The sequence below is a fragment of the Barbatula barbatula genome (genome assembly GCF_947034865.1).
Source record: "Barbatula barbatula genome assembly, chromosome: 22".
Taxonomy (NCBI): domain Eukaryota; kingdom Metazoa; phylum Chordata; class Actinopteri; order Cypriniformes; family Nemacheilidae; genus Barbatula; species Barbatula barbatula.
The window spans coordinates 8,463,567-8,477,605 of record NC_136785.1 but is presented as its reverse complement, the minus strand read 5'-3'; the positions used below and the strand labels follow the sequence as shown (position 1 = coordinate 8,477,605).

The following is a 14,039-nucleotide window of genomic DNA, read 5'->3' as shown; positions in this document are numbered from 1 at the left end:
TACATCACAGGCTTTAGAGACGCCGCATTCCCACAATGGCACTTTATACAGACGGCTCTCAGGGTTGGGGGAGCTGCATTTTTATTGTGCGATTAAGTAGAAAAAATGGCTCTTTATGCAAGCTTTACCAGGCAAATTTAAGGGAGGTTTATTTTAAATAGGTCATTTCATACATTTGGATTATAAAATGTTTCCTTTTCCCTCATGTCTGCTCATATTACAAACTCTTAATAGTGTTTCATAACTACTTTTCAACCTCTCTCTCTCTTTTTCTTTGCTTCAGTCTCTTTTCTTCATAAACAGTCCATGTGCAAGGGCACACCTGAGATGGTTGTTTCGATTACAGTTATAGTTTTAAAGGTGCAATGTTTAATTTTTGGAGGATTTATTGACAGAAATTAGATAGAATATACTGTACGAAGCTGTCTTTAGAGGTGTAAAAAAAACTTACATATTGAAACATTATGTTTTTATTATCTTAGAACGAGACATTTTTTATCTGCAGTCCCCTTGCATGGAATTCGTCCTGTTGTTTCTACAGTAGCCCTAAACGGACAAACTGCTCTACAGAATGCCTTTCGTAAAAACTTTATCTACTTCGGCAAAGATGCGAAAACGCAGTGCTTCGAAAATGGAGGGGGGAGTGGTGAAGTGACCCGTTGATTGTAATTTGCAATCTCACCGATAGATGTCGCAAATTTCATAAACTGGAAATCTCTTATATTACAAAATAAGAGTTTACTAGTGTTTCCAACACTGTGCTCTCTTGAAATAACATAAAGAGTGTCAGGTGCTACCCGAAGTCAGGAACAGCACAATCTTTATAATTATCAGGAATAACACATATCGTTGGTTTCTTTACTCCCAGTAGTCATCACAGACATCACGCTTTTATACAATATTTTCATTTGTCTACAATAGAGTCAACCTGCAGTTCAGGGGCAGGGCAATAACTGTTCCCTTGATGACACAAACCCACTTTCATTGTTTTATTTCTGTATTTCCTCACTATCATATTTGTGGTGTCCTGGTTGTGTGTGGTAATGTACTTCAGTGTTTGCTTGTGTGTGCTTACATCTGTGTGTTCTCTAGATGTGCCTTCGGCCCCCTCTATCGATCGAATGGAGCCGTATTCTAGCACAGTGCTGGTGGAATTCGATGACCCCGCCTCCAGTGGAGGAGTTCCCATCCTCAAGTACAAAGCCGGGTGGAGGAAAGCAGGCCAAGACTGGACTGACAAAGAGTTTGATGTTGGGGATGGTAAGAGTCCAACTTACCTCGAACATTTTTTCCAAACTGGAATGCTATGGCGACCTCCATTAAAAGTGAATGACCGCAGGTCCCTCTTGATTTTTTTTTCATTTACTGCAGAGAACAGCAGGGTCTATAATGACGCACATAGTCAGCATCACCGCTAAACACTTTCCACAGCTGCTCGGCATTTCAAACGAAATAACCTTCATCGCTGTTATAAACAGTTGTCGACATTGTCTGGCTAGGGTGGATGCAGAATTGACCAAAAATAGACGCTCAAATGTGGGTAAGGGGCAGGGTTCGCTTGAATGCTAAACAAGAGAGCTAGGAGCAGTTGTCACAGCCTGACATGTGCTCTGTTTGTCTGTGGGTACCGTCTTTCTCTCTCAAGAGGAGAGATGTCAGTTTGCTCATTGCTGTCAGCCGTTCCCTCTCAGACCTCCTTGGGACATGCGTCAGAACTAGCCTCACACACACACAGATGCTGCCTACTCACAAAGCTGTCTACCAGCCACCTACACACACATCTCTGTTCAGCTGGTGCCTATTTGATCACTCAACCTTTTGTCAGGCTGTCTCTTAAGCATTAGACTTCCATGATACAGTGCAGCCGTGAACGGTACCAAACGAGCACGACACAAACACCAAAAGCACCATGCCACGTGTGTGCAAATAACTGAAGTGTGATTCAAAAAGGAATTGAGTGGGTCTTTTGAATGATTGTATTTAATGATTCAGCTGAATTGATAAAAGCGCTCGACTGTAAGACTTTTGTGGGTAGAATTGGACAGCAGACAGTAACATAAAAACAATATTTAACATTATTTAACCTAATCGATCAGATGTAATGACTAACATGGGCATTGAAGTGAAGTGTTTTGAAGCTGCATTGCGTAAATTCTGTCTCTCTGTCGGCAGACATCAAACTGGCATTTCCCACAATTGGCACTCAGTAGCTCAACTTAAGTAAAGGAGACCTGTGCACAATCTTTTTATAGTGCAATTTAAGCATAAAAAGCAAAAGTCACACCGTTTCTAGAATATAATGGATTCTAATGCGTTTCTAATGTATTTTGTGCTGTCGTGTCGCGCCCGGTGTTATGGTACACTTGATGGCAGGTTTATTGTTGGGCAAAGATATGCTATTTACTATCTGTGATTTTTGCCATTGACCTCAGAAAAATTAGTTTTCCCACATTCGAGGAAATAGGACTGTTGTCTTGCTATGACTGAAATAGCTGCCCAGAGGCGTTGCAGACATGGCCGCCAATTGGCATAACTTCCGTAAACAAACTTTGGTAATAAGTCCTGTAGCTCAGTGGTTTGGTTAGAGCATTCTTTGATTTACACCATGATTCATTGAAGGACAGACATTTTTCCATGTTTCCGTGTCAAACATTTTAATAGATCTCTTAAACTGTCATCCCTCAGGTCTCAACTTGATCACCATCGTTGGGCTGAAGCCTGAGACCGTTTATGAGGTCAAGTTGTCCGCCATCAACGGAAAGGGTGAAGGAGAGAGCAGCTCACCAGAGACCTTTAAAACTCAACCTGTCCGTAAGTGCCTCTCTCTCCGTCTCTTTCTCTCTCCTTCTTTCAGTCTTTTTATCACACGACCCCAGCGCAGTCTTTACCCATCACGTCCCCTCCTCAGTGCAGCAACAGACCTCACTACCCACAATGCATCCTGCCCTGGACCCTGCCAACCCTGCTGGATCTCGATCCAAGGAGATGCATTGCTTGTCCCTTGCGTGTGCTGCTGTGTTTGTATGTGTGTGTTTATTTAACCGTCCGTCTGTGTGTTTAAACACGTTTTTGAAGGTCAGTCCCCAGTGTCACCACAGCTTCTCACCTCAGCCCTGCTTCCTGGTGATGCGGTGCTGCATCCATACAGTTCGTCGGCTGGTGCCAGCATGTGCCAGTTAACAGCTGTGTCTCCAGAGTAGTCCACTCTGTTAAGTGTTGTGCCCGTTGATAGGGCACTCTTCTGTAGAGTAGATGATGAAACTCTCATCCAGAATCGGATCAGGATTAGATTCTCAGAAACGGTTTCTCAATCCATTATACAAGCTGATCTCCATATAACTGGGACATCGAGATGCTTTCCATTAGTGTTTAAGCAGTTGTCTATACTGTAATACAGACATCTGTATTGCACTATAATGTCATTTTTTCAATGTTCAGTGGTTCAGTTTCAAGATTCATATTGTATGGCTAATAAGAAAAATCTATGTGCAATTTAATTTAGATTTTCAGCACACCTTTTCTGTCTTCTATGCATTATATTTATCATGTAAAATTAAGAGACCATTCCAAATTTTCATTTAATCAGCATTTCTAGATATATTGTGGCCATTCCAGTCCACTAAAAGTCATCTAACAGCAATGTGAAAGACTGACAACATGACAAGACACATGAAAACTGATCAAAATCAAGGTTATTACATAAGAATCATTTATAAGTTTTGTAATGTACAAACATTACTGCTGAAGTGAATATGAACTTTTCCTGTTTTCATTTTCTATTCAATTATAATATAAACAATATTTTATTTGAAATTTGAGAGAAATATTGTTAATATAATGAATAAAAAATGATCATTTTACCTAAACACACATCTATAAATTGTAAATTCAGAAAAACATCAAACAATTTTGAAGTGGTCTCTTTATTTTCTCTGCGGCTCAATATGCTTAAATACGTCATCCTTCGAGGCTATATTTGGCCCTTCAGATTGTTTATGTGGTACGTAATAGCAGCCAGTCGAAATAATTCTAGATGCTTTTTCTCATTTTTTATTCTGTTTGAGACATTTATTTATTAGATGTTGGGAGAGGGAAGTGATATGTAAGATTTATGTGCAGTTCTTAATAGACTCTTACGGTCTCCACATTACAGCAACATCATCCATTTTTAATTTTGCAATGCACTTTTCAAAACTCCTACAAATCTACAAGTTTAATTACTATGTGTCACACAAAGCTGTAAGCTTAGGATGTTCCGCCTGGAAGCAGATTAGAAAAGTCAGTCGGCAAGAAATGTGGGATGAGCAGAAACACAGTTTTACTTTGATTATTCAATTTCCTCGTACACTTGCGGGGATTAAATGACTGGAGTTTAAAATGCATGAAAAGTCTCTTTCCTTGTCATTGTATTAATCCAGTTTATTGATCCAATTCGCTTGATCCAGCCATACAAAAGCTCTTCGTAATAATGTTACAAAAATATGGTCACACTATAATAAGCTTGTTTCCCTTTGAATACCCAAAAAAAGATAAACGGGTTAAACTCAAATACATGTTTATTTTTCCTTTGGTAGTACAATGTATTATGTGTGGCAGGAGTGAATCGTTTTTTTGATGCACAGCAACTCAAAAACAAGCTGATATGTATTCTTATTATTTTTCTCATCACGTTTCATCTATGCTTCAACTCTCTCTGCTATCACAGTCCCTACACTCCCCTCCTTATTTCTCAATAGTTAATTTGGGTCACTCACATTTGCCATTTAGGGCCATCATAAACTAAAATTGCTCTAAACGTTAGTCAACAAGGTGATTTTCTCGCTTGTTTATAAGATGAATCCCAAAATGGCGATTTGTAATTGGCTCTCCACTCCATCTTATTCTTATTATTCTCACATCGGCTGATTTCTTTTATGTTTCTCATCATGTTTTCCATCTCGTTTTGTTCCATTGGACATCAGGCTCCCCTTTCAAAAGTAAGTGTTCCATTTCACTGCTTTCTTTCATTCTCCTGTCTGTTTGTTTTTCCATTTGCTCCCATTTCACCCGGTTACTTGCAACACTCCTGCCGAATCTAAGCCTTTGAAGAAACTCGTGGAGCTGTGAAGACCTTATGAAAATGCTGCCGAGTGTAGTTTTGTGATGATGTATTTCCTGTCAAAATATTTTTCTATTTGAATGCTAGTTGGAGTCATTTATTTCTAATGTAATAGAGGAGATGTGGTCAGTCTAGAGAACGATGAGTCACTGATATTTTTGGGCCATCTTCCAAGCCTTGGAATTTGTCAACTTTTACTAGTGCACTAGAATATAAATTTTCTTAACTCTAATGGACATAATAATAGAAGTAAAGGCCACAGAAATCCATATTTCATTTCACAGGGTCTTAAAATAAAAATGTATTTAGAACAGAATGAGTCGTTTTTCCTTGAAGTGGACTTGAATAGCTAAGTGCATTTTAAATTAAACTTTTCTTTCTCCTCGGAAATTAAAAATAGAGGCTTTGATTGCAGCCTGTGCTTCAGAGGACTGTGACAGCTCACATTATATCCGTTGTTGTATTTTCCTTTCTATTACTCAAATGAGAATCAAGGTTTGCTGCAAGATGATTTAGACCGGTGGTTGTTAGTTGCCGTCCTGGAGGCTCACTTTAGAAAATTGCTCTTTTTATTTCGACACCGAATAATGCACCTGCTTGAACTAAATCATGCGACATGAAACAATTAACGCATGATTAACTGACTCTGCTGCATTAGGTTGTGGGCTGAATAGGAAAGAAAAGTCTGGGCTCCCTGGGGTCTGTTGATGTAAAACCACCATTTAAACAAACATACTAGATATCCCCCTAGTCGGACTTTCTTTCTAGTTATCTCCTCCCTCCGCTTTCTAATAGAACTCATAAAAAATTCAAATCGACCAGGTCTCAAAACAAACAATTTGTATTTCATCTGTAAGAGAGGCTTGACCTTGTTTGCTAATGCAGGTGTTTAATTCAAAGTTTGTACACGGTGTTTGTGTTTTGGTTGTAGGTCACTACATTGACTGATGTTTGTTTACACAATAAAAAGCGAGTTACGTTTAGTATTGGTTGCGCAAAGGTTACGCTGTGATAAAGTTGTTGCTAATTTAATTGACAATATTCTCTTGCCGGGACTCTGTATTGTCCTCATTATCCTGACAGTGACAGGAATCATTTGACCAAGCAAACTTTCCCATGGTCATTACACAGAGGAATAAAAAGAGGCAATGGGTGAGGCAGAGACCGTGTCTTGTAATGGTAATGTAATGTGGTAGATTGATGGCATTGTCCATTCTCTCTTCAGCATACCTGTGAGATTTGAGAGGTGATTTGTGGGACAATGATCCAGGCGCTCCAAATACTGACCAGTGATTTGTCAATTTGCGAATGGCATGTCGAAACCACGGTGACAGTCAGGAGCGGGTTTATTTTTCACAAACTGTAGACAACAGTACAATTTTAAGACTTGAATGTTTTCTCTATTTCAACATAAACGATCAAAACAACTCATTTGTTATCTCAGAAAAAAGAATGAGTGTTTATATCCAACTCATAAAGTGACTTTTTAACACTTAAAAAAGTTTGACAAGTGCGACTTTTCAGCGAGTGGCAAAGTTTGACAAAGATGAAGCTTCGAAGAAGATGTTCGGAAGCCCTTGCATGTTCGTGTCAGAGATTTATCACCACAGGCCATGCCACTGTCTAAACCATTGGAGTGCTGGAGGAAGTCGAGAAGACAGACACAAATGACTTTTGCTAGTGGCACAATTGAGATCCTGCTTCCTCCCGCTGATATCTGCTCCTCTGGCCCATGTAGAAATAGTTAAAGAGTACTGTATAGTTCACATTATTGTGGAAAGTGCTGCAGGGACCAGCCATTTAAAGTAAGCGAGTAGCCTTTTTTCGTTTTAAAAGCTATCACTGAATTAAGAGGCTGTGTTTTCGTATGGAGATTGAGTGATGACAGGGCTAGCCGGAATTGTCACATACTGTAGAGAGGAGCAGAGACCTTTGGGAGTTTTTTGATGGATAACCAACCTCTGCTGCTCATGTGTTCAACTTAAATATTCACAGAGACAAATAGAGAGTGCATAACTCTGTGATGGGCCTTTTGATTGCTAGGGCCATCACCCACACCCAGAGGTCAAGTTGACACCACCTTACCGTTTTTGATATGAGTGTGAAAACTGTGGACCACAGCAGGGTCCTGCAGAGACAAAGTAAAAATCTGCTTTGATCCCACAGTAGATTATAGCAGGGTAATGGAGGTCACAGAGGCAAGGCAAGGCATTGCAATCGTACAGTCGAGTCAACGATACAGTCAAATTTAACCGCTGTATTTAACCTGCGGTGTAAGAGATAACCGGATTGAAATATCAGCTTTTTCTGTATATACAGAATGTGGATGTGATGCATCAGGTTGCAGAGGTGGGAAATAATTTTGTAGTCTGTAAGCCAGTTGGTTTTTGTATGTGTGTCTCCTGAAAATCAAACGCATGACCTTGCTATTGTTAGCACCATGCTCTGCCACCATGATGCTTGGGAAACAACCAAACCTCTGCAAAATGCAGTTTAATGCAGTCGGAAAGGGTGTGTACACTGGTGAGCGCACACTCTTAAACAGGTTATGTTGGACTATGAGAGGTGACTGTAACTAGGTCTATTGCCAGACACATCTGGTGGGTCTCAGTGGTTTCTCTGCTTCACTGCCGGTATATACAGCTCTGGCAGATAGAGACACAGGCCAATGACCTACCAGATGGTCTGTGTGCTCAGGTGCAGTTCTAGAGCGCTTTAATTGTGATTTCCTCCGCAAAATCATTAACATCCCCTTCATTCCCCTTGACATGAAACACTTATGATATGATAATCCTTATTATTCTGCGAAGCAATTTTCTCTGACCCGGTCTCTGAGGCACTGAATGCTCTTAACTCCACCCTCTACTTGGAGATATCTCCACAAAGTAACCAACCCTCAGCATTTAATCAAACTGAGGCGGATAATGCAATTCTATTTGAGCATGGATTTTATCGTTGTGCACTTGTAGACAAAATTGTATAAGAGGGCAGAGTTGTGTTAGGTCAATGAGCCTGCAGTGTCTACAAAGAAAGTTGGTACTATACGAATGGAATTATACTAAGAAAACAACTGGGTTCAATATGGTACTTTTGATGCTGAAATCAATCTGATTTAATTGATGTTCTGTTAATCCTCAACAGACTCATTTATACTCAAAAATGTATTATTGGGCTCTACTGCACATACAAAATGAAATTGTGGGCAGTGTATCCACACATTAGAAACTGGCTTTCTGAATGCTCAATTAAACTTTGAACTCTTATCTTGTGTAAAAAACTAACAAATTGAGTGAAATCTTATAAATTGCCATTTTAATCAAACAGAATCTTTTGCAAGTAACTACTTCCCATTAATTACATTATATGAATAAATAAGTAATCTTATGTAACATTGTGTTGGCGGTATGTTCAAAGCATTGGAGACTAGTGAGTGCACTGATATTGGACTATAAATTACAAATAATGTTGATACGATTTTTTTTTGCATTCGCCCATTGTCAAGTTAAACAAATGCTTTACCACCTACAATATCCAACATTAGAGAAATTATTCATTTTCTTATCATCTTTTATGGCACTTTATTTAAAGCATTAACTCTCATTTGTAAAGAATGTTGGGAAAATGATGTAGACACAAATGAATTAAGCAAAAAAAAGTATAAATTGATGGTATGCTTTGAAACACACTGTTTGTGACAAAACAGTATAATGTCAAGTATTAGATTACAATAGCTCATATTTAGTATGTAAATTGAGAAAGCGGCAGAAATAATTTTTGAGCGTACTGTGCTGTTTTTGTTCCCAAGTACATAAAAATCCCTGAAATGAATTTACAACTGAGAAGAGAAAAAACGAGATTAAAACAGAAGCTCTGCATCCTTCAGTCAAAAGGTCTTTGAAACTCTTTGAAAGTTCTGTCATCAGTCAGGCAGTTGGCTCTCAAACAGGCCACGCCTCTGCCTAATTGTGTTAAGCTAAAGGGAGGAAATGGAAGATATTTTGCCCTCTATCATATTATTACCTTCCACTCAAAGTACTTATCATTTTACTCCACGGCTCTGAGGTTGAGCTCAATGAAAGGCAGCCTTCTCTCAGATTATACAGAAGATGAGTGCATATTGAAGGTGTCACTAGCACTAATGCACTTCCAGGAAAAAATGGCACTTGGGGAATCAAGCAGCGTCTTTGAGGCTTGATGTTTGTGGTGCAAACCACGGCATTTAAATGAGGGTTATTATGCATGCCCTTAAGCCTGTTAGCATAAGGCAGGTTATGGACTCTGTCGTCATACACGTTAAGTTGTTTTTGTACGGTGAAGCTGAAGAAACGGATGTTCTAGGAAATGTTGTTGTCCTCTTGCTTAGAGTTGTGGTGTCAAAAATATGTCCTTTTTACTTAATTGCTGCCCTATGAAGCAACATGTTTCAAATGTGGTTAGGTTCAATTCATGATGCTGTTTTTGATGCACTCAAATACTGTACACTACATGGCCAAAAGTATTTTTTTTAATTTAATTTATTTTGTTATTTACAAGGAATATTAAAGAATACCAAATAATATCGCTTCTAGTTGAATGTTTTTTTACGATATTCTGAAGAATGTTGGTAACCAAACTACAGCAGTACCCATTGACTTGGTTTTGTATCTGTACAATAGAAGTAAATGGGTACCTCCGTTGTTCAGTTACCAACATTCTTCAGAATATCTTCTTTTGTGTTCTGTGTAAGAAAGTAAGCCATACAAGTTTTAAATGACAAGATGGTGAGTAAATGATGACAGTTTTGGGTGAACTGTCCCTTTAATGGTGCCTAACCTTAAATTAGTTGCCATGCTTTTACTTTTGCCCATGTAGTGTTTGTTTCCGTCTATACACCGGGAAGCTATTAAATTTGGGCTGCATGCACCCCTGCCATTGGACTGCTGGTTAAATATCACTACGGTAGTTAGCTCATACGGAACTGCTGTGAAATGTTAAGATGGAGTCATATTGGCTCTACCATCATGATGGCACAACTCAAGTATATCTCACCATGTTCTCACCATCTTCCAGTGTCTCCTGAGACTCCAACTTCCATTCCTCCAACCACCGCAGACCTTAGTGAGTATGCCGACTGAGTGCCGTGTTGTTTGCCACTTTTATCCGTCTGCTACACGTTTATACGCCTCACCTAGACCTGAAGTCAAGAACGCTGGTGCTCGCAATAGAAAGAGAACACGCATTTGTAGTAGAGGCGACAGATTTAGTGAGGGCTTGGGGAATGAGACATAACCGTAACTGGTGGGACTGCGCTCATAGACCCCAAGCCTCCATAGAGAACCATCACTAACATCAGCTTGTAGATTCGCTCACCTGTCTAACATGTCACTGCATCGTAGACATACAGGAATATGAGTCGACACGCCTTTTTGTCCTTGAGTTTATTGGTTAACCTTTGAATTATTGCTGTTTAGACGTGTGCTGATTTTTCATGCCGTGATTTGAATCTCTCTTAATATTTCATAACAGCATGGAGTGCTGTTCTCATAGTGTGCACTGTGATATATTAATGAGATGTGTTGCATACTTGAATGTGGAAACTAATGACTCTGTCCTCACAACATTAAGCAAAATGGTAATATTAGCATTCTCAGGGGTCGCCGTTTCTACAAAATCCTTTAAAGATGTAAGAAAGTAGTCATTTAGCAGATGTTTTTGTCTAAAGTGACTTGTACTACACAAGACTTGGAGAAATTTGGGTTGTTTGCAGTGCTTAAAAAACATTTGTGATACCTCATGGGTTGCACCTCGCTGTGTTTAAACCCGCAGACTTTTGGCCACAAAGCCTACGATCTTATTTTACAGAATTGTACTGTAAAATACAATGCTTTGTACAAAGCTCTGCTTCTGTACAAGTGGATTTTTTAAGAAATGCTGTAACATGCTCTCTTACTTTTCATGATCCTTTAGAAGATTCATTCAAGCGTTAGACTAAAATACTGTTTTGTGACAGCATGGGTTATACCTGATCTCTCGTCAAATGGACCAGAAATTGGGAGGGCTTGAAAAAAGGTTTTCACAGAGAGATTGTTCCTTTTGAGAGATAGCTATTATGTCTTATTCAGCTAAAGATATGACAGGGTCTTTATCTAAGAAGTAGGCATTGTTTGACTATTCTGTGCTGAGCTGACATTGAATGGCAGGTTTAAAATGTACAAAAGTAGAAGTTCCTTACACATCAAAGAAGTTAAAATGTAGTTGTTTTTATGGTTGTGTGAGTATTTGACGGAGAAGCAAACAAAAGATCTGTTTTTCGTCTCATTATAATGAGTCCTATAAATCAGCACAAAGATTTCAGAGTTTATAAATTGGTGGTTTAGCAGGCACTTGTTTCATACCGAGTGAATGTGTTATGTATTTTGTGGATGTGTAATGCGTTTTTTCTTTAAAGATTAATCTGTGAGCTATCTTAGATTTGGATCTTCCAGTTATTTAATTTTATTTAAAGGTCCAGTGGATAAAAGTTTGCGGCATCTAGTGGTGAAGTTGAGAATTGCAACCAGCTACTCACTCCCCCCTCCCTTTCAAGGCACTAGGGTGGCTGACACAGGACTAAGATGTCGTCGCGTTTTCGCTTCTTTGCTAAAGGAGATAGTGTATTTACGAAATGTGTTCTGTAAAGCAGTTTGTCCGTTTAGAGCTACTGTAGAAACAACATGGTGAATTACATGTAAGTGGACCTGTGGTGTATGTAGAAAGAAAAAGCTCATTCTAAGGTAATAAAACATAACGCTTCATTATGTAAGGTCTTTATACATTTACATTTAGTCATTTAGCAGAAGCTTTTATCCAAAGCGACTTACAAAGAGTTCGGGAGCAATAAGCGATATGTCATACAAAGAGCAATAGTACAATAGGTTCTATTACAAAGTTACTATACACATCTGAAGACATAGTTATGCATATTATATTGCAATTCTGTCAATACGTTATCCCAAAAATTATACATTGCACCTTTAAATAAATATATACATTTTGCTCTAATTCTTGAAGTGTACATGCCCATCATGCCTAGTCTTTGACCAGTATTATAGATACAACTATACACTTCTTGTCCACATCCATGTAGATATTCCCCAATAGCCCTCTCAGATGCAGTCCTGAGCTCATATATGTTTTCTCAGGCTAAGTGTGCTGATCTAAGATTGGATTTTGTCTTTCATATCTTGGTGGAAAAGATCATGAATAGGGGCTTTGATCCTAGATCCGCATGTACTGTTATAGTCTGAAACCTTTCATGCTGCCCCGACCTGAGACCAGACTTTGCCTTTTATGCTTCTCATGAACTCATTCTGTAGTACCTAGTTTCCATGTTACACAACATACCGTGGTGCTAGAGGATGCTGTATTTATCTATTCTGCACCATCAACGCCACAGAGTTTCCTCTGCCTTCGGCCGGCCTGCTGGGTTGTTTGAAAGCGCTTTTGATGGCATGCAGTCTTCTCAAGAATATATAATTCAATATATTGTAATAGAGCTGTTTTTAAATCCTAGTCAGAGGAAATACTGTTCTCTGTCAAATAGATTCATAAAGCAATTTGGACCATAATCTTGCAGTGCATAGTTTAACTGACCTCTAAGACAAGTTGATATCTGGCCCCTACGATTCGCAAAATCTCAGTCCTGGAATTGCTTTATGGATCATTTCCATTGAGTTCTATACACACTATCTAATGTTACCAAGACGTATTTGTTTATAATTTGTGTTTTCTTTTTGTTGTTTGTGTACTTTTTGGTCTTAACACGTTTCATTCTCTTGTTCCATGTTTGTTTAATTTTTTCAATGTTTTGTATTTTCCATGTGACCCACCCCCCCCCCCCCCTCCACTTTCCTTTCAACCAATCATGTACGTGCGTTTCATGTGACTGTGTCATATGGCTCTTGCATGGTGCTGGTGATGTCGTCTTCGCTGGTGAACAGAAGGTAATTTTTTGTTGATTTACGTTTTTATTTATTTGGTCCGGCATCCATTAAGAGTGAAAACAAAGCTGAAGTTAATGAGGGCAGGCTAGAGGAAACGCCCACCCGATACCATCAAGATTTACGAGCCTTTTCATTTTCGAGTCAATCATTTTTCAGACGTCTTCAGCTGCATACTTTATATTCTGCCGAGACAGAAATCCAAAAGTTTATGCTCCTGCAGTAGCACTTGCTGTGAAGTGATCTGCATTTTGAATTTAGTTATTGATTTTCAATTTATAATAGACTCTGCTGACTTTGAAAGCATTTCACCTTACATCTTCTAAACTTTTTTTAATAAATGATATATAACTTTCTAGAGTAAGTAAACTTTGGAGTTTGGACTGATGTCCAAAAACCGAGTAAGAAATTTGTTTAGACTTTAAATGTGAAGTTCATTGATAAAGAATACTTTCAAAGTTGACCCAAGTACGCCATTCGTAGGATGATTTTTTTTCCCAAACACTGTGAACACCTTTACACATTTTTCTATTTATTTGACCAGACAGATAGAACAACATTGTGTTAACAAATGTCTTGCAGTTTGGGACGGGACCCTTAATCATCAAAGTTCAATAATATTCTTTTGTTTATTAGTGCATTATCATTTAAAAAGAGATCTTTGTTATGAAAACTGCATATGAAAAATCTGAAAATAGTGATGCTTGAACTGCGGTGTGTGTTTTGCATCCCAAGGGACTAACAATACCACTAAATTAATATAACTGCATGAACACATCCACACACAGACTTCTGTTCTGGCTTCTCTGTCTCTCAACCCAGTTTCTTGCATGGACTAATTGTCGTTTTTTGTCTCATGAATACACCCACTGTCACTGTCCTCCTCGGGTACATGATAATACAAAGAGAACATGAACAGCCTCACATGTATTTTGAGCTAATTCCTCTGCTTTCTTTTCTTTCCTGAATATTTCTTTATACAC

The 14,039-nt window shown here is 38.7% G+C and overlaps 1 protein-coding gene across 4 annotated transcripts in view; it reads left to right on the top strand.

Annotated features, from left to right (window-relative positions):
- The window catches only part of ncam1a (neural cell adhesion molecule 1a), a 189,534-nt gene that overhangs the window by 155,277 nt on the left and 20,218 nt on the right, over positions 1–14,039 (top strand). For 3 of the 4 annotated variants that reach the window (XM_079487165.1, XM_079487164.1, XM_079487166.1), the window contains 2 exons: positions 1,093–1,260; positions 2,686–2,811. In XM_079487165.1, the coding sequence (XP_079343291.1) occupies positions 1,093–1,260; positions 2,686–2,811 (294 nt within the window). Of the gene's footprint in view, positions 1–1,092; positions 1,261–2,685; positions 2,812–10,147; positions 10,196–14,039 lie in introns of all 4 variants that reach the window. The other variant, XM_079487163.1, reaches the window with a different exon arrangement.